The 25,128-nt window shown below is 41.3% G+C and overlaps 1 protein-coding gene across 3 annotated transcripts; it reads left to right on the top strand.

Annotated features, from left to right (window-relative positions):
• Positions 1 to 11,657: 11,657 nt before the first annotated feature.
• Positions 11,658 to 21,199, top strand: SLITRK4 (SLIT and NTRK like family member 4). Of its 3 annotated transcripts, none has more exons than XM_049704405.1 (2): positions 11,658 to 12,027; positions 16,558 to 21,199. In XM_049704405.1, exon 2 carries the CDS (start codon positions 16,608 to 16,610, stop codon positions 19,122 to 19,124), a length of 2,517 nt encoding a protein of 838 aa, XP_049560362.1. In that variant the 5' UTR covers positions 11,658 to 12,027; positions 16,558 to 16,607; the 3' UTR covers positions 19,125 to 21,199. The 3 variants fall into 3 exon arrangements, with proteins under 3 accessions (XP_049560362.1, XP_004278751.1, XP_049560363.1); XM_004278703.3 differs by lacking the exon at positions 11,658 to 12,027 and adding an exon at positions 12,719 to 12,879; XM_049704406.1 differs by lacking the exon at positions 11,658 to 12,027 and adding an exon at positions 13,005 to 13,378.
• Positions 21,200 to 25,128: the final 3,929 nt, after the last annotated feature.

The raw sequence follows: 25,128 nt of genomic DNA, 5'->3' as shown, positions 1-25,128 counted from the left end.
AATGAAAGCTGCCTGCCACCCATAGTTTTTCCATCTCAAAAAAGTAATCCTGGGCTTCCCTGGTGGCGCAGTGGTTGGGAGTCCGCCTGCCGATGCAGGGGACACGGGTTCGTGCCCCGGTCCGGGAGGATCCCACGTGCCACGAAGCGGCTGGGCCCGTGAGCCATGGCCGCTGAGCCTGCGCGTCCGGAGCTGTGCTCCACAGCGGGAGGGGCCACAGCCGTGAGAGCCCGCGTACCGCAAAAAAAAAAAAAAAAGTAATCCTGATTACCAAGGATAGTTTGGGTTGCTGAAGTAGAAAGGATTAGGTTTGGAACTGCCTTCTTAGTCCTTCCATGCTGCCTCTTAATACACTCATGACCAACAGAAAAGCTTAATGGAAAACTAATGCAAACGGGGGGTGAGGGGCAGGACTAAGAATTCAAAGCCTTCAAGGATGAAAGTTTGGGGTTTGCGTCACTCTATCAGGGAAAGAACAAAGCCTAGCTGAGTTCTGACTTAAGGGAAAGCAAATATGGAAGGGGCAGTGAAAGAAGGTAGTTATATTATTCACAGCCTCATGAAAGAAAAAATACTGGAGCAGCTATGCCAAGTTCCTCCTTTGCTTGTTGTGTGTGTGTGTGTGTACATATATGTATATGTAATTATATATATAGTAGTTATCATACAATACATACTATATATTTATTTTATATATGTGTATATCTGTGTGTACATGTATGTATTCAATATTTTTCTCTGGTAGATATTGTTAGAGTCTCTACTCAGAGTTACATACATTTATCCTTCCGTGATCCAACCAGCACAGCAGTTTAAATCCCTCACTTGCTGTGATGTAATAGAAATAAACCTTTTCTTATTAAAAATTTTTACAAACTATTTTTCAATATTTTCTAATATAATCAACATCTGTGTGTTTGGGGGCTGAATCGGAGTGCTAATTACCATGCAATTACATATCATATGTGTGTGTGTGTGTGTGTATATATATATATATATATATATATACACACATATATAAGATAATTTCACACCCACACTTTCTCTTTTTCCTCTCTCCTCTTTTCTCCTTATTTTCTATAAGGATTGTTGCTGGCAGTTAACTTTACAAGTTAGTCTTTAGATTATGTAATATTTAGGTGAAATTAAAAGAGTATTTCATATCAGCTAGAGATGGACATCATGTCAGGGCTTTGCAGTGGGGGAAGGGAGATGTATCTTCATTTGAAGGAAGGAGAGAAAGCGTAGAGTTTTGTTGTATAAAAAGTTAAATATGTGTAGAAGGATGGATATGGATGCTAAGTAACTGAAGAGTGGTCTCTCAGGTTCAAATACATGTTTCTATAGCTTCTATACACTCTCTGTGATGCTGGCTCTGGGACTCTGCAAAGCACGTTTCTCATTTGCTAGCTGGATGCCTGTGAAGTTTTGCCAATGGGGAGCTAGACAGAGTCTGTAAGTTTGGAGGAGAGACAAGGGACGTGGTCCTTCCTTATTACTCACTAATCCTGTAGGCAGTGCCCCCAACAACTGCCCTTTACCCTGGCAGTAGCAGTAGGTTCCAGTCTCCCGTTTCTTTCAGCGTTTCCAAAACCGTTTTTCCTGTTCGTCCATGATGACTATATTGCAGTTACCTGCCTTAGAGAGTCATAGAAGAACATTTTAGCACCTCGGACTGAGAACCGGGAGATCCAGGATTTTAAACCTTGTTTATTTCTGTTCTTTCCTTGTTCCAAACTTATCAACTAATAGAACCTTAATCAAGTTAGCTCTAATCTGTTTCTTATATTATAAATGATGCTATTATGATGTCTTTCTTATAATCTATGAGGGTGTTGTAAGCATTAATCTGAAAATATCTGTGAATCTTCTTAGATATGGAAAAAGAATTTTGAGCTAAGATTCAATATGGTTGAAAGAAATCATTTTCCATTTTAAACCTTTGGGAAAATACACAGGCTCCAATCCAGATGAATGACTAATAAACTGAAAATCAGTCAAATAATAATACAGAAGCAAAGCAGGGAAAATGTGTTTTTTTCTTCCCAAATAATTTTGTAAAGAAAAAAAATTAAACCTCATGTAAATGGAATAGCCAAGGCAGATTTCAGTGTAAGATGCTGAACACCAAATGTTTGGGGATGGCTGCTCTTCTGGCTTTTCTTTTTCTTTCTTCCTTTTGGGGAGAGGGAGCCAGTGGGGATGGGGTGAGTTTTGTTTATGCAGTAAAGCAATGGAACTCAGGTAAAATCCTGACTACCCAAGTTCTCACGGAATCTCAGTTCAACTTCAAATGCAGCATTCCCTCAAGAATTGTATATGGGTGATGGACTGAGCAAAAGCACAAATTAAATACCATGTTAGAAAAAAGAGTCCAAACAAATCAAAAAGAAACGTGTAAAGTCTCTTGACATCCATAAACAACAATTAGAAGACAGCACTGTCAGGCCGAGGTAGGAATCCCAAGGCTAAACTGCTTGGGATTGTAAGCAGTCTTGGTAATTTCAGTAAGATTCCTCTCTTTCTTGAAATATTTTTCAAATGACCTATTTATATATTGTAGCACGTTTTTTATATCAGTAAAAAAGAAAAAGTAATAATGTAAAACCAAATCTGCATAGATTTAGGCTACTATTGCCAGTAACTTACATCCTGAGAAGAAGTTGGGGGTTTTGGGTTGTTGCTTCTTGATCACTACTCATATATATACTAAGTAGAAAAGACAGTTATCATTATATTTCACTCAGTTCCACTTGAGAAGTCAAGTCCCTACCATGCCGATATAATGTTCACACACCTGAAACCAACATGAGCTTGTCTTCCTTTTTATGTCACCATTCTTGAATCTTTCATGTTTTGGACATCGAATTTGAAAAGATCTTACTGTTTTGGTGTCCTCTTTTATTTTGTTTCTTTTGGTTATATTGGTTATTTCCATTTCTGGCCCTTCCAAATGATTTAATTTCTTATTTTATAGAACATTTCCGGTTAATGTCCTTTCCAAAGATGCCTGGCACATGGTAAATTTTGACTCTGTATTCTGGAGGAATACCAAAGTTTTGGACTGTGTCATCTCCAGAAGGACATACAAGTTGTTGACCTTGCCATTTGATGGAAGGCAATGTTCTGATTTTCTTAATTTCCTTGAATATGTGCCATGGAAGCCTATCATTACTGCCTTCAACTATAGTATTTCACAATGTTTAATAAAAACAAGAAATTTGGTAAAGTTTAAAAATGTGCCTTCAGTGGTTCAAGGGCATTTCCATTCAATACATTTTAGAATATTGTTTATTATAACATAGTCTCATCTGCTTTATTACTGAGCTAAGAGAAGTTGGAGGACAGAGGCAGTGACTTTCACCTTGCTGTTCAAAAGTCTCATGTGTAATAGGTATTCAATAAAGGCTTAAAATGAACTGAACTTGATGGTCGAGCAGATTATTTGCAGTCAGGCTAACTTGACTAAACTTCATATTTTCTTGAATTCATAGTTCTTGGACTCTGAAAGGAAAGGCAGTTTTTTATTGCTAGGACAGCTAGAGAAAAACATGCTAATTTGTTTTCAATATACATTTTGACTCATTCAACATGAAGCTACCAAATCAACAGTTGGGATGGGGATGGGAAGAGGGAGTGGTACAGGTTTGTTTTAATTTGGGAGAGCTTATGTCCATGTGGTATAAGAAGCAATGTGGGGCTTCCCTGGTGGCGCAGTGGTTGAGAGTTCGCCTGCCAATGCAGGGGACACGGGTTCGTGCCCCGGTCCGCGAAGATCCCACATGCCGCGGAGTGGCTGGGCCCGTGAGCCATGGCCGCTGAGCCTGCGCGTCCGGAGCCTGTGCTCTGCAATGGGAGAGGCCGCAACGGTAAGAGGCAGAAAAGCTCTGAGTGTAAATGTGATTAATACAGAATTTACAGTGAGTGGGGTAGAGGGAAAATGTTTGGTTAAAAAAAGTAATCACTTGAAGTGGGTAATGATTTGAATGATGAAAAAACCTACTTGAGAGTTATGTGTAATTTATATATTATATGCTTCCTATGCTAAAATATCATTTGTTTCTCCTTTATCCATTCTTCCCCTCTAGGCCAATCTATTCCTGCCACTAGTCTTAATAAATGATAAAAGCAGACTCTCTAATGAATTAGAGATACTTTACATAATAATATTTAATAATGAGCTGAAAAAACAGATGCCAAAATATATACCTTCTGAATTAACATCCACTTAATCACCAGTTCTTATAGTTTCCAATGTTTACCAAATTCAACTTCTTTTATAGCAAGACACCCCCCCTTTAGAAATTTCCCTTTTATAAAATCCTACAACTTTTTACAAACACTTATTAACAAAATAGAAGCTCTTGCCAGTATATTTAACTTCAAGTTTAAATGTCAGTGTTGACTTAGAGACATTCAACTTATAAGTCTTTGGGTTTGCAAGACATAACTGGCCAACTGATCAACACAAGTCTGACCATTCACCAAAATTTAAACTGGAAAATGGCATTTTCTCTACTTTGACCAGAAGCCCTCTTTAAGTGTACACAAAGGGGTAGGGATGGATGATCAGGGCCACACACAGGGATGCCCTGCCATTTGTCACGTAGGACAGATTCTCAAGGACAAAATCAGAGTGACTATCAATGAGACCCTTCTCCTTTCAAGGCTCAGGAAACTCACATCTCCTGAAACACAGGCAGAGAAATGAGAGGAGTCATCATTATATGGTCCATTTGTAATTTTTTTGCATTGCTCTGAGGGCTGGGATCCTATAGTTTTGATTTCCTGGGTATTCTCTCATCCATAAAGATAATAAAAATGAAATTTTATAGAATAGCTTCAACTATAAGTAGAAGTAAAATGCCCAACAACTTCTACTTTCTGAAAAATACATTAGTTAGAGGTCATACCTTGAATGTTTTTTACATTAGAATATTTTTACTATAGGGAGCTACAAATAAAATCCAGATAAGTTAGAGTTCATTTCTAGCAATGAATATTCTGAGAAAAGTCAATTAATAGTAGCTCAGATACATGCATATGGACATTGTAACTGTCGGAATAGTTATTGGATGACTGAGTTTGAATTAACTACATAATTTATCACACTAGGATGATCTTAGATATAAATGCATCATATCTTGTCAGATCTGACTTTCTTTTCTCTAAAAACAACATATGCCACTCTTATGACAAAATAATCATATGGATAGAAGAATGTTAGCTCTTCAAGTCATTATGTTTCTAAAAATACATGTTTTCTATAGATAAAATGATAAAATTAGTGCCCCTAAGTCACTTGAACTTTTTTTTTGGCACATATGTTACAAAGAATGCTACAAATAACATCGTACAAATAGCAACTATATAATAAACTTTGGTTCCTTTTCCCCCTTTTCTTTCTCCCTTTCTCTTTGTTTTCCCAAACAGATATTCAGTGACAGGCTTCAGGAAAAAAAATATTTTTAATATTCTCTCCAGGGCCATAATGAGGAACTCTGTTGAAATAATGATACTTCCCACTTCTTGTGGGTCTAGAGTCCAGAAGATGAGATTATAGACTAGGCAAGCAAGACTCTTTTCAAAATAATGATGGTGTTTATAACACAGCTCTACAGAGGTTGTTGTTGAAATTAACATTTAGAAACTAATAATAGGGGGCTTCCCTGGTGGCGCAGTGGTTAAGAATCCTACTGCCAATTCAGGGGACACGGGTCCGAGCCCTGGTCTCGGAAGATCCACATGCCATGGAGCCACTAAGCTCGTGAGCCACAACTACTGAGCCTGCGCTCTAGAGCCCATGAGCCACAACTACTGAAGCCCGCTTGCCTAGAGCCCGTGCTCCGCAACAAGAGAAGCCACCACAATGAGAAGCCCGCGCACCACAACGAAGCGTAGCCCCCGCTCGCCGCAACTGAAGAAAGCCTGTGCACAGCAATGAAGACCCAATGCAGCAAAAAATTAATTAATTAATTAAAAATAAATAAATAGATAAAAACTAATAATAGATGAAATTAGAAGAGTAACTAAAGGATGCCAGGAAGTGTGAGCACCCATGGATTTATTTTTAAATAATGGTTTCTACCTTTTGAAATAGTTAAAAATAAGCAAAACAAACAAATAATCGCATCACTCTCTTCTACTCATCATCCTTAGATAGACTCAGGTAGGAAACGAATATACAGTTTGCATTCTTCGGTTTCTGTATATGTAGAAGTTTATTCTACTTATGAATAGAAGGAAATGATAATTCTCTGTGTCAGAAAGTTACCATTCTAGGTGTTTTGTAACATTATCTTAGTTAATCCTCATAAAACCCAGGGAGATTGAGTCTGTCATACCCATTTTACAGAGGAGACAATGAATTCTCAGAAAAGTTAACTTCCCTAAATCATAGAACTATTAAATAGTGAAGCAAGAATTCCACCCAATCCCATGTGGTTCCGAATTTCACATTCTTTAAAATCCTGATAGGTTTCATTTTATGTTTCTTTTACATTTACAAAACAGTAAGGATCTCAAAAATTCTGTAAGTAATTTTCTAGGTGATTCACTGAAGCTTCGACCCTCAGAGAGTTCCTCATCCCTGGGTGTATTCAAGCAATGAGTGTTCATCTGACAAAGATTTCCGCTTTGACTGAGAGTGGTTAAACCGTAAGAATTTTAAGGTCCCTTTAACCCCTGAAACTCTATGCTTAACAACAACCCTATGCCCATAACAGATCAAGCAGGAATTCTCTGTGATGACAAGTTTTCCTACACCGTGATCCCTTGGCATGTGACTGAGGACAGTTTCCTCATGTAGGCCTTCGTGGGTAGACATTATTCAATTTGAGTCAGATCAGGGAAATGGAAGCTCCAATTTTGAACTGAAAAAGAAGGTAACCAATCACAGATACATGACACTGGCTTACACAGATGCTCTGCTTTCCTCTGACTCACCCTTTGAGCCTCAGAAAGGGCTACATTTTATTTTTGATATAGTAATTGGGATACAGTCACACCATCACTCATCTCTTCACATTATGTTTTTTTCCCTTGTTTTATGCCCCTGATTTGGCCCCATGTTTGGAATTATCCAGAAGGAATCTCTAAAATAAAAGAGGAGGGTCTGGAAACAAGATCAATTTTGAAGGAAGGTTTTAAGTTTACATTTCTAAGGAAAACAAATACTCTTATAAAAGTACTGGGGAAAAAAAAGATTGTCAATATTTTTGCAAAATGAAGAAAAAGGTTTGCCGGCTGGGGACAGTACTCTGGTTCCCCAGATAGAATTGAGCATGGTAAAAATGGAAGGATTCTCATCACCTCTCTGTCCTTCTGACAAAGCTTTGGTCAGTGTTATGGAACTTGTACAGCCCATTGGAGTAATTCTCACAGTAGATTGTTTGGCTATTAACTTCCTACTTTTTATTTCACCGTCTTTATTATCTTCAGTTGTCTGAGGGCAGTTGAGCTTGTTTTTGGGCCCTAATCTTTGACAGTGAGTGAGAAAGATGAGATTTCTTTAAATTAGAGAATACTCAGAAAGAAAATGGGTAAACAGAACAGCTGCTATTATATCAGCATCTGTGACTTAGAAAAATGATATTCTAGAAAATAGAGGTGGTACTAGGGAGCCAAACGAACAGGTACTGTACTCATTAGAAGCCCACATTACAAAGATCCTTCAGAACAGGATACTCTTTTTTTGTTAATCCTCCAGAAAAAAATCTGTGAATGGGATATGATGTGAAAGATCATCCAATGCCTAGAGTACTCAGACTTTAATACATTAACAGCTGACACCTTAGGTTTTTAAAAAACAAAACAAAACACAGGTTACCAGCTGTAATTTAAAGAGGTAGCCTGGGCAAAATGGAAGGTCAGGTTAATCTAATCTAATCAGTTCATCAACTAATCTCACCTCTTCCAATTCACTGTGTGCCCTATCAGATAACAGTTCTTTTGTCTTTAATGATGGAATAAGCCTAGGGATGAACACTACTGCTCTGCATGGCTCCATTGGACAGTAGCAAAGGCGACTGTCTGGAATAAGGAACCATTGAGACACTATCACAGGTTCAGAATCAACTCAGGTATGAAATCTGAAAGAGCAGGATGGATGAAACAAGCCCGTGATTGGCAAAGGGTAAAATCAGCTGATTTGAGACCCTGTTGTGCACAATTGATGTCAAGTGTTTTTCATGTCCTTTATTGGTTTATTCTAGTGTTGAGTATTAATACTTTGATACTTGCAAACATTTATGTCCCAAGGGTTTCCCTTTGGGGAAAAAATCAATTATGCTTTCAAAATGAAAAGTGCTTCGATCCCTCTGTGGACAAGGAAGTGTGAAGTATCAGGAAGACCTCAAAGACCTGGGTCAAATCTTGACTGTCATTTGCTACTGTGTGACCTAGGGCAAATTAATTAACTTCCCTGAACCTCATTTTTTAAAGAAGAAGAATCTCTCCCTTGTAGTATGATTCAGAGAACTAAATGAAATAATGTTTGGAGGCAACGTGGCTTAGAAGAAGAGGGACTCAATAGTAGCTACTCTGGTATGGATTAGATTATGATCTGAAAGCTACCTTTCAGCTCCTAAATTCCATAAAGTTTGCAAAATTGAGCAATTAGTACAAGGTTTCTCAAAGTGTATGTGATCCAAACAAAAAGGATTCCATTGTCAAATAAGTTTGAGAAATGCTACATGCTCTATCCCTTTTCCCTTGTAAGTCAGAATTCATTTTTAATATAATTGAATTTGCTGAGAAATTCCAAAGTTAAAAGAATTGTTTAGCTTTATTGAATCAAGCGTCTTCTAAACTTAGTTGATCACAGAAATGTCTCTTTCCAGAAGATTTATTAACATCCTAAGAACTTTCTTGTATTGCACTTAGAGAAATGCTAAGTTCACAATTTTTTTTTTAACTCCCAGAGTATAAATACATTTTCGAAATTAGGATACACCGAATGATCCGTTGATACCAGGACACCAAAATGAAAGCTCATTTGATTTTTTTTTTTTTTAGCTCATTTGATTTTAAATAGCAGCAGGACAAGGCAGAATAAATGAGGAAAACAATGAAAGTGAAAGACTACTGACTAGGGACAAGTTTTATTGGTGTTATAATCACTTTTGGTTGGAAGTGTTTGATTGACTAAAATTGCCTTTGGAATTAAGGATATCCAGGAGCTTGGTGAAGTTTCTGGTGCAGTTGTTTATTTGCCCTGAAGGAGGGAGACACGGTAGATCAGCATAGTCCTATGGTTCCAGTTACATTCTTTGCAAAGCCAAGATTAAGTACGGTGGAACATTTGTAGGAAAACTATGAGGCGATTACAAATCTGTCTCACAATATTCGCATTCATATATTTTGGGAAGAACATCAACTTTGTTTTTCTTTCAGATTGCCATAAGCAGTACTGGAGTTTTCTTAAAACTTTACTTATATATTTGCTTCCTTTTTAAGCTAGAAATTTCCCTTAGTTTACTATTGTTCTCTACGGATATCAAGTGTAGTTTTAGGACACAGAAATGAGACTGCAGGGCTAACGGACCGGGTTTTTAAATTATTTTGAAAGCAAAAAAAGCAGAAGGCATTGAAGCTGTTACTTCTATGTTATTCTTATGAGGATCCCCTTTATCATTTTTAAACAGCAAACTATTTTTTATTAAAGCATTCATTTTAATAAGCTGGATATTAATCACTAAGTTCCTAGTGCTATTATTGATTGTAATTTATTGATGTTCTAGTTGTACTTGTTTTCAGATTTCTGTCTCCATACCTCTGTGAAAAAGAACATTCCACAGTTATTGCAGTCAAATATAGTCGACTCTCAGAACAGTTTCTAAAGTTAAATAAAGATAGGCATTTAAGTCATCTGATATTTACTGTCCAAATCTGGCCTTTTCAGCTATCACGGTACTTGGAATGTGCATTACATTTTCAGGTAAAATTTTTTTGCTCATTCTATTGAATCTTGTTAACATTTATAGTAAAGGACAAACAATTCCCCTATCCTGATAAAATATATTATAGCTTCCCGAATCCTTTGCAGTTAGAATAAATGCCAACCTGTTTTGGTATCCATTACCACTTTCAAATTGCATTATACGAAATAATGCAAATGTGAGTTCTTAATTAGCAGGATCTGTTTTGTTCAAATGTACAGCAGTAGAGGGATTTTTCAACATACTGCAGCTGCTACCTATGGAGGAAACAAATTTCACCTTACTAAGAGGAGCTGTACAAGTACATACGTTGTTATGGATGGATCCTTTAGTGTTTCCTTAAGCCATGCTATTTCATGATAGACTTTACTATTGAACACAGGAAATTTTACCATTGCTGCCCACTCGATTTCTGCTTCTAGGTTGTTTTTAAAGGAGAAGATGATGAAAATTTTAAGGGCAATGGGGGGGGAAGGGTTCTTTATGAAAGATGCAATATTTACCAAGGTCATAAAGAAATACGCGTATATATCCATATCTATTTAAATATTCACTTAAATATTGTACGTACATCTCTGTATACATGCCATGCCCAGCAAACATTTGCATGAATATATCCGGAAGGCAGCCCCCGTGAAATGACAAAAATGAAAAAACTGAAACATATATGAATAGATCTTACTGATACTATAGAAGGTAGGACAGTATCCACAAATGTTGTAATAAATCCTTTGCTCGTTGGATTTTTTGGTCTAGATTTGAGGCCTTTAAACATCAACCAATTATGGTAAATGTTTAACTGTAGGAGTTCAGGAAGACAGCCAAATGCTGGTTTCAAAGCTATTGCTAGTTTTAAAGAGTTTTTCATTTTTAAGCAAAAGCATTTCTGGGTACGGGGTACACCGTATTGTGGCTGGAGCTACTGCAATCTGAATAAGTGGATTAGGCAGAACATAGGTCCTGAAGAAACGGACCCTGCAGTATTAGCTGAAATGTCCTGGGGAAATACTTGCCATTTATAACTTAGCTCTCTTTACTTTGTGTCTGTTTATTCCCACAGACACAAAGTAAAGAGAGAGTTTTCTTAGCTGAGCACCTACGAAAACAGCAAGGTTGGGGGAAGGGGAGGAAACGACCGTCTTAGCCTTTGTGGTTAGGAAAGTCAGGTGTTTGAAATGAGGGCCAACCCCCCCCCCACCCCACCCCACCCCCGCCCCACAGGTACATCTGTTTGCTTACTAGACTTATTAACTGAATGACCTAGCTGCACGAAACTGGTTTAAATGTTCGCCATTCCTCAGGATATCCCTACCCTCCTGTGGAAGCATTAACAAATGGGGCCTGGACAAGCCACACGCTGGATTTGCAACCTCTGGATATTTGAGATTCAACAGCTAAAGCCTCTTTGGTAGAGACATGACAATGACGGGGCTACTGAAGTGACTTTTCTTAGTCCGTTTCATCTCCTTTTCTGTCTCCCCGAGGCATCCCATAGGTCTCTTTCCTTTTGCTCCTCCCACACCCTTCCGCGCAGCCCCCAAACTCCAGACCTTGTCCCCCTTCTCTAAAGTCTCTCATTCACCGCCACCCTCCCGAACCAAAGTCCCCTCCCGGTCACCACCAAAGCCAGGAGAAGTGGAACGCTCACAATGCCTCCCTTATAGGGCTTGAGCTGGGAACTGGGCATGCTCAATAGCTAAAGCAGATTTTTTTTCTTTTTTCTTCTTTTGGTCGCAAGTGCGGCATCTCTCTCAGTCCCACACCTTTCTTTCCTATATCCCTGTCCCCTCTCTCCACCCCCGGCCCCTTAATCAACCACGCTTAACCCGTTCCACACCGAAGGCTCGCAGAGTCCTGAGGTGCAGAGAATGAACCCGTCTCCTAAACCCACTAAATAGTCCCACTTTGGGCTAAAGCTTCACACTTTTGCCTTAAAGCCCCCAGCCCCTTACGCGCAGACAGGTAGGAGTAGTGCGAACACTACTGGCTCCCAGGAAACTGGTCCCAAGAAGGCTCCATCCAGGATCGCCCTTTACCGAAGAAGTATTCCCGGAGCCCTCTGTTCTGCGGGGGTGACAATTAGCCAAAGGTACCGTACCCGTGATACAAAGCCCAAGTGCGATTGTTGCCTTGAATGTCATTGTTGTTGACTCACCCCCCTCGATCCTGGAATTATTCAATTCCGCGTAGACTCGACGCCCCTATCTACCTCCCTCGACCCCCCTTCCCCCAGGCTCTCCGCTGTTTCTTTGGCTTTGCCGGGGTTCTTGGTTGCTCTCTCAAAGGAACGCCCCGGGTGTGTGTGTGTGTGTGTGTGTGTGTGTGTGTGTGTGTGTGTGTGTGTGTGTGTGTGCGCCTGCCTTGGTTCTTAGGGGACTGGGGGAGGAGAAAGGACTCGACTGTGCGTGTATGTGGCGGGGGGATGGAGGCTGGCGCGCCCGCGTTAGGGGGCTGGGGTCTCTACGCGGGAGGAAAGGGGTCGCTCCTCCCTAGGGGGTGTTTTAGGCAAAAGGAGGGGGGATGCCGGGGGGAAAGTGCACTGTCTTTCCCGATGTGTGGGCAGAAGAGGAATCAAGTGGGGGTGTCTGGATGGGGAACTGGGGGAGGCCTCGGGAATGTGCTGGGGTCGAGGTGCATTAGTGTCGGGAGGTAGGTTTGCGTGTGTGCCCGTGGGGGGGGGGGGAGGCGGGGGCGGGGAATCAGCGCTTGTATGTAAAGGTGCAGCCCGTGTGCGAGGGGCTGGGTGCGCGCGCGCGGTGTCTGGCCGGGGGCGCGCGCGCGCGCGCCGCTGCCCGCCTGCTCGCCTGCGAGGGCTGCTCTTTGGGTTTGACGGGCAAGCGGGCGCGGAGGAGCTCGAGGTCGAATCACATATAGACCGTTGTGGAACCTGCAGCGCGGATCGCGGCGCGGAGGGCCCTGCGAGAGCCGCCGGGGTCCGTAGGTGGGTGAATTTCCAGCGGGGGCTGCGGGAGCTGCACCGACACGCGCGGCCTCTTCCACCAGCTCAGCCCGGCAGCGCGTGTGTGTGTGTGTGAGTGTGTTGTGCGGGCGCGTGCGCGTGGAGGGGGCAGGTAGCTTATTATTTTTAGTTTGGGTCGTGTTGGTTTGGGGCGAGCTGAGTGGCCAAAGCGGCTGTAGTGGCTACCTCCCGCCTCCCGCGCGCCGTGCTTGGCTGCCCACGGCGCGGTCGCAAGTCCCTGAGGACCAAAAGAATCTGGTGTCCTTAGCATCGCTGCCCCCCTGGCGGCCGGGGCGACAGGGAAAGTGTCCTGTCTAGGGTGATGAGGGCTGTCGGGGCCGCTGCGCTGGGCTGGGCTTTGTTTTCTGCGTCCCCCTCGCAGGCACTCTAGGCGAACGTAGATCTGGGGCTCCAGGCAGTGGCCCGCGAGCTGGTCGGAGACTGCTGGCACCCGGCAAGACAGGGAATACGAGAGAGGCCGGTGGGTAACTCATAAAGCCCTGCAAAGCCGGGCAAGCGCTGGCAGCGCGACTTTGCAAGATGCCCGAATGTTGAGCTGATTTCTGGCTTAGTGACAGCAGCATTATGTGGCTGGCCGGCGTTGGGGGAAGGGTAGGGGTGGGCGCGCAAGGGGGAGCCTGGGCCGCCGCTCTCGGCCACGGAGCCGCGGGGTCACTCTGCCTGTGACAAGCGGGCTAGTGACGCCCCAGTGGCCATCACCCTCGTGGCCTGAGCCGACCACCTCTTCCACCTCAACCACCGCACGCCCGGGTCTATTAGAGACCGACGGAAACTCCAGCAGCTGCCCCTTGTGGGACTGGAGCGCGCGGAGAAATGTGTGAGCAGCGGGGCTGAAGGCCCCCGCGACATCCCGAGCGGTCCCCCCGCCTCCGCTGCCCGGCTCACGAGACTGCCGCTCGGGCCCGGGACCCGGGAGGGGGCTGCGTGCCGGCTCCGGGCACCGAGATGCGGCAAAACATTGCGGTACGCGCCATCGCCGGCGACCCCTCCAGCCGCGTCGCTGCCGGCCCGAGGTAGCGCACAGGGGGCGGCGGGGACCGCGTCTCTCCGCGAAGCCCCCCACGCGCGCCCTAGGCGGGAGGGCGTAGGTTTCCCATGCCGGCTCCGGTGAAGCCACCTCGGCCCACCCTCCCCGGTCGTCGGCCCCTGCAGGCCGGGTCCCTCCGTGTGGAAGCGGAGCGCCAGGCGCGGCGCTCGGGTGGATGCCGGATTTGTGGTAAGGCCAGGTTTGTGCAGTCCTGGCCGGCCGTGGGAGCCGGGCGTCCTGCGCGGCACAGAGAGCGAGAGACCGAGAGGTGGATAGGGAGACGGGCCGCCCTGGTCACCCCGAGAGATGGCTTTTGGTACTCAACTCATACTTTGTGGGTTTGCTTTTTTTCTTTTTGCCTTCCCCCCTCTCCCGATTTTAAAATGTACATGTTTTAGTGGTACCATGTGAATATGAGGTTTCTTTCGCTTCATTCATTGCCCCTTTCCCTTTTGGGGGGCTCCCTTCTCCTTGCTCTTTTTCTTCCTCTCTCCACTTCTCCTTAGTCTCTTGTCCTTTCAGTCCCTCTTCCCCTCTCTCCTTGGCGGATCGACTCCCCCTCTCCCTTGCTTGATCCTCCAGCTGCCTGCGGCTTCTGTTTCATGCGAGCTGCATTTGGGAACTTCTAGCTCGTCCTTGCGCTTTTTTCCCCCCTTGCTACTTAAAGTAGAAATGACGAGGAGGAGGGCAGCTCCTTATGCAATTTCGGATCTGTTGATGCTCCTTGTTCTTGTGTTTTGTACTGAATTCAGGTATTCAGGTGTTTGGTTTGGTTTGGTTGCTTTTGAATTTCTTTGCGCGGGGCGGGGGGAGGGAGGAGGGCGGGGGTAGTAACAAGAAAAGACTCTAATGAACCAGAGTAGCTGTTGAAAACCAGATCTGTAGGAAGGCCAAAGAGCACGTGAAATTTTGATTTTACAATGAAAGTTAGTTTGGATGATGTCATACTTTAAAATTATGACTTCTTTCTGCACTGCCAATCAAGCTATCACTGTGAATTGGGGAAATGCACGTCTATATGACAGCCAAGGAGCATCTCGGCAGTGCCGGCTGTATTCCGAACCAAACTACTCAAAATGCAAATCTTCGTGGGTCGTGGCTAACGAATTGTCTACCTTGAGGCATGTTCGGTTTTACCACTAGCTGATTCCTCGTGGGCAAAATAAACAAAGGAGTTTCTGAGTGACACTTCTCTCCTTGTATCATTCCCTCATTGTGTGTTCCTGAGTGATTTATTTATTTAATTAATATTTGGTGGTAACCATATTGAAATTGCGGCCAGCTTCCCATTCCAGATGGAAAACACTCACACGGCTAAAACCGCATCAGTAAAACGCACAGTGCTTGCTGTTCCTTTTAATCTTTTCCATGAAGCATCGCACATATTTGTATATGCATGCGGTATGGAAGGAATTGGCAGCCACGGGTTAATTTGCTAAGCATGAAACTCCACTAAGTGATTCTTGATTTAGTTGTAGACAGGGACAGGGGGTGGTCATATTGGGAGAGGGGTGTTTGGGAACTGATGATTTTAGGGCAAACATTGGCTGTGCTAAATGTATCTGGCGCTGCAGATAAAGCCAGTCGGGGATTGTAGTGTGTGGACTCCTCTTCATCAGCAGTGGCGGTCTGTGGTCCAAGTGAAGGAGATCGGCATCTGAGCCAAGCTCAGTCGGACCTGGGTTCAAAATGGCACACAGAGGAATGGGAGAGGGCCAGGGAAGCAGGAGAGCCAGGTTTTGGGGGTGGGAAGGCTGTCTGGACATCAGCTAGGCAGTGCAGGGGCAAGCAGGTTTCTCTCCTGCTTTCGGGGACCCAAAGACAAAAGGCATTTTTCCCCCCTGCTTGGGAAATGACTGACAGGAAGCTAGATACCGTTTATTTACCTGAAACTCAAATTTGGCCGTCTTCTACTTGGTTATTTTTCTAGAACCTCGCAGGGTCATCTGTGTTTTTTTCTGTTTTTGTTTTTTTTTTTTTTTACAGTGTAGAGCAGTGTACAGGAGTGAACTGATTCATGGCAATGTGCTCACCTCTGGCTGAAGCTCAGACAAGTATCTTTCTAGGGTTTCTTCCATCTTGATCTTTTGACTGTCCCCTCTACAGCCACCCAGTCCTCCCATCACCATCCTTCATGGAACCCAGGGCCCTAATGTCTTCTCTGCCTGGCTTCTTACCAAGCTGAAGCCTAGAGAGTAGACGTTTACAAATTGAAATTCCTTTGTGGTGCTATAGTTGATGTTCTGCGATCAGTCATTTGAGTCGCCAATAGGAAGCTTAAGGTCTGGATTCAAGGGTGAAATTTGGTGGTCCAAGTAAAAAAAAACTATTTTCAGATTGTTCAGGTTTAAGCATAATCAGCAACCTTTTTTTCCCTGTTGTTTGTTGTGTGTTCTGCACATGTAAGATTTGTATAAACTACAGGCACGGAAATAAAATGTATGGTATTTTTGGTAGTTCTTGTTTGACCGAGTGAGAATACTTGGAGTTTGGGGTGCCTTAAGAACACAAAGCTAATTATTATAGCCGTGTGTTCGCTATGGTATGATTTAAGCACAAATTCTTCTTCAAGTCATGATCATTGAAAAAAATGTTTTCTTTTTATTTTTTAGATTATTTCTCTTTATTCAGAAGCATAAAGTTGTTTGCTGATTGCAAGAAGATGTTTCTTTGGCTCTTTCTGATTTTGTCAGCCCTGATTTCTTCAACAAAGGCAGATTCTGACATATCGGTGGAAATTTGCAATGTGTGTTCCTGCGTGTCAGTTGAGAATGTGCTATATGTCAACTGTGAGAAGGTTTCAGTCTACAGGCCAAATCAGCTGAAACCCCCTTGGTCCAATTTTTATCACCTCAATTTCCAAAACAATTTTTTAAATATCCTCTACCCAGATACGTTCTTGAGTTTTTCACATGCAGTATCCCTGCAGCTGGGAAACAATAAACTGCAGAACATTGAGGGAGGAGCCTTCCTTGGGCTCAGTGCATTAAAGCAGTTGCACTTGAACAACAATGAATTAAAGATTCTCCGAGCTGACACTTTCCTTGGCATTGAGAACTTGGAGTATCTCCAGGCTGACTACAATTTAATCAAGTATATTGAACGCGGGGCTTTCAATAAGCTCCACAAACTGAAAGTTCTCATTCTTAATGACAATCTGATTTCCTTCCTTCCTGATAATATTTTCCGATTCGCATCTTTGACCCATCTGGATATACGAGGGAACAGAATCCAGAAGCTCCCCTATATCGGAGTTCTGGAACACATAGGCCGTGTCGTCGAATTGCAACTGGAAGATAACCCTTGGAACTGTAGCTGTGATCTGTTGCCTTTAAAAGCTTGGCTGGAGAATATGCCATATAACATTTACATAGGGGAAGCTATCTGCGAAACGCCCAGTGACTTATACGGAAGGCTTTTAAAAGAAACCAACAAACAAGAATTATGCCCCATGGGCACAGGCAGTGATTTTGACGTGCGAATCCTCCCTCCGTCTCAGCTGGAAAATGGCTACACCACTCCCAATGGTCACACCACCCAAACGTCCTTACACAGGTTGGTGACCAAACCACCGAAAACGACAAATCCATCCAAGATCTCTGGAATCGTGGCAGGCAAAGCCCTCTCCAACCGCAATCTCAGCCAGATTGTCTCTTACCAAACCAGGGTGCCCCCTCTTACACCTTGCCCAGCACCTTGCTTCTGCAAAACCCATCCTTCAGATCTGGGACTGAGTGTCAACTGCCAAGAGAAAAACATCCAGTCCATGTCTGAACTGATACCAAAACCTTTAAATGCCAAGAAGTTGCACGTTAACGGCAACAGCATCAAAGATGTGGACGTCTCCGACTTCACCGAGTTCGAAGGACTCGATCTGCTTCATTTAGGCAGCAATCAGATTACCGTGATCAAGGGAGACATATTCCGCAATCTCACGAATTTACGCAGGCTGTATCTCAACGGCAATCAGATCGAAAGACTCTATCCCGAAATATTTTCAGGCCTTCATAACCTGCAGTATCTGTATTTGGAATACAACTTGATTAAGGAAATCTTAGCGGGCACCTTTGACTCGATGCCAAACTTGCAGCTCCTGTACTTAAATAATAATCTCTTAAAGAGCCTGCCCGTGTACATTTTCTCAGGAGCACCCCTTGCTAGACTGAACCTGAGGAACAACAAGTTCATGTACCTGCCTGTCAGCGGGGTCCTGGATCAGCTGCAGTCTCTCACGCAGATCGACTTGGAGGGCAACCCATGGGACTGCACTTGTGACTTGGTGGCATTAAAGCTGTGGCTGGAGAAGCTGAAAGACGGGATTGTCATGAAAGAACTGAAGTGTGAGACACCCGTGCAGTTTGCCAACATCGAACTGAAGTCCCTCAAAAATGAAATCTTATGTCCCAAGCTCTTAAACAAGCCATCGGCACCCTTCACAAGCCCTGCACCTGCCGTTACATTCACCACCCAGCTGGGGCCCATTCGCAGTCCTCCTGGGGGTCCAGTGCCTCTGTCAATTTTAATCCTCAGCATCTTAGTGGTCCTCATCTTAACTGTGTTTGTTGCTTTTTGCCTTCTTGTTTTCGTGCTGAGACGAAACAAGAAGCCCACGGCGAAGCACGAAGGCCTGGGGAACCCCGAGTGCGGCTCCATGCAGCTGCAGCTGAGAAAACACGACCACAAAACCAACAAAAAAGACGGACTGGTCACAGAAGCTTTCATTCCACAAACCATAGAGCAGATGAGCAAGAGCCACACCTGTGGCTTGAAAGAATCCGAAACCGGGTTTATGTTTTCTGATCCTCCAGGCCAGAAAGGCATGATGAGAAATGTCCCCGACAAGGAGAAAGATGTATTGCACGTGGATACCAGGAAGAGACTGAGCACCATCGATGAGCTGGACGAATTATTCCCGAGCAGGGATTCCAATGTGTTTATTCAGAATTTTCTCGAAAGCAAAAAGGAGTACAATAGCATAGGCGTCAGTGGTTTTGAGATCCGCTATCCTGAAAAACAACAAGACAAAAAAAACAAGAAGTCACTGATAGGCGGCAACCACAGTAAAATAGTTGTGGAGCAAAGGAAGAGCAGCGAGTATTTTGAACTGAAGGCAAAACTCCAGAGTTCCCCCGACTACCTACAGGTCCTTGAGGAGCAGACAGCTTTGAACAAGATCTAGGTCATGCAATCTTACTTCCTACAGAGGACATTTATTTAATGATGAAAGTGCCTTTTGTTGACTTCTAACTTCCAAATACTATATTATCAATAGGCATAGAGGCAGGTGTTTCCAAGGGTGTCTCATTAACTGTAGCTGCAAAGATGTGTCCCGTAGAAGAGAATTCCCTTAATAGATTTTACTACATAAAACCTATACTGTGGAGTCCTGTGGGAATACTGCAAACTCTATTGCCAAAGGGATGCTTTAGATACATAATTCACTGAATTTAACCTCAAGAGGCAAATCTGTTTTGTACCCCAATGCAAAACCTTCGTCTCTTTGTGCTCTGTAAAGCAAACTCAAGAAAACTGTACCAGTGTTTGTACCTCAGCTGGGTCCTTCATCTTGCACGTAGATTCAGTTGGTGGAACTGGAATATTCCTTTTGATTTGTGGCATTGTTACAACTCTGTGTAAAGATTCTCTGAAAAGTTAAAAAAAAAAAAAAAAAAAAAAGCATGCCAAGAGAGAACATTCGATAGTATTTGTAAACTGGTAACCTTTATGGCCTGCATCTTGAAACTGCTGGATTTATAATGTTAAATTGTGCAAATATTTGTTTAAAATATACCATGCATTATATAACCATAAAATAAATTTGAACACTTTAAGCATTACCTGTCTAGACATAAAACCTAAAAGAGAAAAGAGAAATCAACGTGAGTTACCTAGCGTTTGCGGTGATCTGAAGAAATACGTGATGTTTATCAGAATTAAACATGGCTCAAATTCAACTAATATTAGAGTTTGTTCTCAGTTATGTGAAATACCCACAATCCTTAAAGGTTGTCCAAAATTAGCAAAGTGCTTACCGTGTGAGCGCACCCAAAGCTATTTTTGTAACATAATTCATATTTATGAAGTACTTTGTATACTAAATAGGAAAATATGTACTCCTTAATCTGTATTTAATATGCCTGACTTGTTTTCCTGATCACAGGGAATTTATCAATAAGTATACATTTAGACAGCAAAAATATACCAAACTGAAACTGAAGCTTATGTGTACAGAAATATTCTGGACATTGTGATCAGGTATCATTTAAAAACAAAACAAAACAAAAAAACACAAAAAAAAAAGTACAAAAAAATAGTTCTGTGCTATTCTTGAGAATTTAGCATATTATCTTCAGATTTGTTACCAACTGTGCATTTTAAAATAGGTTCCTTTGTTTTATGGACTGTGTGTGGGGCAGTTGTCATTTGCCATCACTTGTCTTGCTTTTCAGAATTCTATGAACTGAATTCAAATAGTTTTCACTACAAATATTTAAAAAATTAATGAGTAAGGTTAATAGTTATATCTTGTATGCATCAGTATCCTGTTCTTTCATCATTCTGACTACTATCAGATTATCAAGTAGAACAGTAAACATCATGGTGATCGTGGCTATCAAAGCCACACTGTAAAATGCTTTCATTGGTCTCAGATTCGTTCACAGTCTGCAAGTACAAATGATATGTCACTGTGTTTGCTTGTGCTGTTAACTTCTAAGTCAAAATTGGTCAAAGGAGGGAAGCACTTGATCATGGGAGATATTTTAATATTTTTAGGTTCTCCTGATTAGCAAAGGAACATCCTGAAACACACTGCCTTCTTGGCCTGCCTGCATATGTATATTTTTCCTGCTCCATGTCTTTATAGTTACTGTATTGATCAGTAAGGTGACCAAGAAGGTAAATGTAGGCATTCTTCATGAATTTCAAGTGGCACGTGTTTTGGTGCAGCTTCTAAAATGATATTATGGTTAACGTCGTAACAGCAGTCCCTTTATTAATGACTAATTCCAGGGCTTTATGTGTTTGTTGCGAGATAAAAAACAAACAAACAACTTGGCATTCTTGGAGGTGTGTGTGTGTGTGTGTTTGGGTGTACATGCATACATATAGATAATTTGGAGATTTTTGTTAAATAGCAGAATAAATTGTCTCCATATGTATGTGCTGGTGCTCTTAAAACTTTAATGTGTAATTTTCATGACAATGTGAAAACTTTATATGAATATTAAAAATAAATAAATACTTGCTTTCTGATCTTGAAAGAAAAGACATGAGGATGTGTGCCCAACAGCCTGTTTGCATCTACAATTTCATAAGAACTTTTAATATGCCATTACCATGCTTGCACGCATCCATGGACTAAAGGGCTCCTAATGCATACTGACAGGATAAAGATGGGAAAGCTGAAAAGAAAGTTTTAGTTTATTCTGTCAATAAAGTATGGATTGAGGAATCTTAAGTAGGTGCTTATGGGAGGAACCGGAAAGCTCTATGCATGATCTGGGGATGATAGGTCATTGGGATGATGACTTTTATTCAGTGTGGTGATGCTTTGAAGAGGTTTCAATGGCAAGAGTACCTGCCTCAATCCCAAAGCTTGCTGTAGCGTATTGGCTATCTCATACTCTTCTTCTGAGAGGTATAAATGTTCATCTTTTCCAAAAAAAAAAAGAAAGAGAGAAAAAGTAATTTAAATGTATGTGGTTCTTTGGAGGTTCTAATTGTAAGTGAATGACAGTAACAAATCCTTGGTTAAGGCTGATCTATTTTCCTTAACTGAAGTCATTGTGCCTACCTTATACAATATATATGAATTTACATCTGTCTCTCATTAGTTCTACTTGTACATTTTATGATAATGTAGTTAGGCATAAGTTTTGAGTTGAGTACAAGAGCAGTTAAAATACTGTTATCTACCTTGTGTTGGTTTCAACTATAACCTTGATAGTTAGTTTAACCCCTGAGGAATGATCTATATGTCGGTACAGCATTTTTAGTGGAATTTGATTTAAATCTAGAAAATCCAAGAAGAGCTCATTTCTAATGTGGTCTGACACATCATGGGCTTCTTGGCATTGTATCATGTGTTTGGACTCTGTTAGAATGGTGGCAAGGGCAATTAGATCCTTTGAAATCAGTGAAGAGGTGGAGATAATATGTCCATGGAATATAAATCAAGTTTTAAATTATTTTTTTATGAAATCAATAAAGATTCCATTCTTTAAAAGGAAATCTTTGTGTAATTTTATGAGAAAGCAGCTATTAAAATATGGTGATTCAAGTCTATAAGTCAATTTATATTCTATATTTAGTTTTCCATTCTGAATGATAAAGTGAATAAATATATTAATAAGAAAATCATTTCAAGACCAGCTTTCTTTCGTTGATTTTAAAAAACAATTTCTTTAAGCCATAAGGATGCATACATTATACAGGGCATGGCCTCATGAGTAACGTCAACAGGTATTGCAGAAATAACAACACGTCTGGAAATGTATGGCAGTAATATTAATCTATGATATCTTTTGCATGATTTGTACATTGACATTGTTTGAAATGAGCACAGTGAGTTTTTTTTTGTTGTTGTTGTTATTGTCGCATCCAAAGAGCTGGGGAGAAAATATATTAAGAATGTATTTATAATCACTATTTTGAAATAAAGTAAAGAAAACACATTGTATTGTTTTTACCCTGATTTGATTATTAGTATTTAGGTTAGTTTATAAGACAAAAAATCAAGTAATGCTACAAAAGCTAATGTAAATCACAGAAAGGAACTGTTTTAATGACTTTTGTTTGCTTTTAATAACATCAAGGTATTAGAGAGACTTTATTAAATGCCATTTTTATGAACGTATTAATAAAATTGTTTGCTACAATGGTATTCCTGAAGCAACACTTTGTTAAATATGTTTATCTTTCCACTATTTTTCAGAAGAAATAAAGCAGTACCCAAATTGATCTTTACACCCAGATTTGAGGGTAAGACACAGAGCTTTAGAATACTGTTTGTGTTCAACTTAATTGCTAAATCTATGTTGAGATGTTTTCCTTTCGAACATCTTTGCAATTTGTATTCCTTTCCACTGGCAGCCTCTTTGGAGAAGAGCCAGACAGTGCCAAGATCAACATGTTTTGATTCTTCCCCATTCCCATGAATCAGTTGGAATCTGATATAACTGCAGATAAGCAAATATTACTATTCAATCTTAACTATTTGAATACTTTTAGAAAACTTCAGGTCCTCTATAATCCACGGCCAGCTTGATTGGTTACAGTTAATTATCCATTTCTGGGGTTGACTGATTTTTATTTGGTTCTTTCAGAGATGACCAAAATCATCAATCCATCATTTGGTTGAGAAAAAGGAACCAATTGCATTATGGTTAATTTGAAGGCAGGAAAAATTATAAACAGGCCAATAAAGTGGACTTAAGGCATGTTTTCTTATGGGAAGAGATGGAAAGACAGAGGGAAACAGAGAGAGAACATAAATTAACATTGCTGTGGTCTAGCTCTATAGCCAGCTATGCTGAAGACCTGAACGGTATAGATAGCACGTATGAGTACTTCTGGCCTAAATGTTTTATATATCACAGGAAATACATCACGTGATGGTGTGACATTTTAGTTCTTTTTGAGTACTGAGCACAGGGCTTTGGGTCCCAGCCAGTCAGTTATATAGACAAGGAGCATCAAATAAAGGTTTGGCTTCATTTCTAGTGCTCGGTCAATTAGTCCCTATGGTCAGATGAGCTGAGCTAAAATATCCTGCTTGTGGCTTCATTTACCGGGAATCACTGGCAACAAATCTCAAGTTCAGTTGTTAACCTTCAATCTCAGATTTGCTGGGGAATCTGTCCTTTGTTAAATTAAAAGCAAATGGGAGGCTAAATGAATTTTAATAATTTATTTTGTACAAAACTGCCCTCAGTCTAATTTTGAATTTCATTCGTTTCAGTTTCCACTGGTTGATAAGATTGCATTTTAGAAAGGTTACTCAAGGAAGGAAAACTGCGTTGTCTATCTCGTATGAAACTCTATGACTTTTTAATTCTTTAAAGATTACTTTTAGCCTGTTGTTCCTATGTCTACAGAGGAAAAATGAACGAGGGCTCTGAGACAACTACTTGAATACTTTGAGCCCAATAACTGCTACTGAGAATAAAAAGATTCAAATGTTTCATTAAATCATAATTAGTAGATCCGCTGACTATAGAACCCGGAACCAGGAAAGAATTACTCAGCCCTCCACCTTCGTTTGTTTTTGTATACGCTGGCTAAATAGAAATTCTGCAGATTCAATAATACAACAAAAATGAGAAATTACTTGTTTATCTTAAAAAGCTCGTGAAGAAGGCCTTCAGAGGGATGATCTGAATATGTAATGAAAAATATCACTCTCAAATTAGCTATAGGAAGCAAATAGTCATCTAAAGTTCCTAAACAATCTATTTCTCTGAGTTGGCACCTCACAAATACTAGCTCGTGTCATACACTGCTGGTTACCAGCCTGAGGAAGCCATGTTGGGCTCTGTTCTCCCTACTAAGACTTGCAATGTATATTTCCATCATTGTTCCATGTAAACTGAACCATTGTGGTAAAATTCTGGAGTTGATACTCAGTCATTTTAATGCTGTTTTCACTAATAAAAGTCTTTCCTTATAGGTCATATTTGTAGCCATTCAGTGTGTTTATTAGTGTGACATTAGTAAAGCTCAACATCAAAAAGAAATGCAAATAATCTGGTTTTTAGATGATGTGTTGTTCCATTAGTTTATACAGCAGGCCAGATCTACCCACCTACAGACACACACACACACACACACACACACACACACACACACAGAGGAATACACACAAAGAGTGAATTATGCACAAAGGAAATTATTTAGTTGATGTAAACAAATAAAATGTTTCTGCCCTGACTATGTAGATTTTTCAAATCAAAGTAGGTATTAGGGCCCAAATGATAATTCGCCTTCTTTTGGCTTCACTTTAAATTGCAGCCTGACCACTGTGGCATAGATAGTAGAAATTAGGCCCTGTTTATCTCCCTGGACTTCCTCGGATTTCAGTAATGTCTACTGTCTTGAGATTTGCTTTTGATTTTCCTTATTTGTTAACTTTATCATAATTATCATCCTCAGTCTCTAAGCTTCCTTGTTGTATAGCGCAGTAT

Source organism: Orcinus orca, chromosome X (genome assembly GCF_937001465.1).
Source record: "Orcinus orca chromosome X, mOrcOrc1.1, whole genome shotgun sequence".
Taxonomy (NCBI): domain Eukaryota; kingdom Metazoa; phylum Chordata; class Mammalia; order Artiodactyla; family Delphinidae; genus Orcinus; species Orcinus orca.
This window is presented reverse-complemented; position numbering and strand designations above follow the sequence as displayed.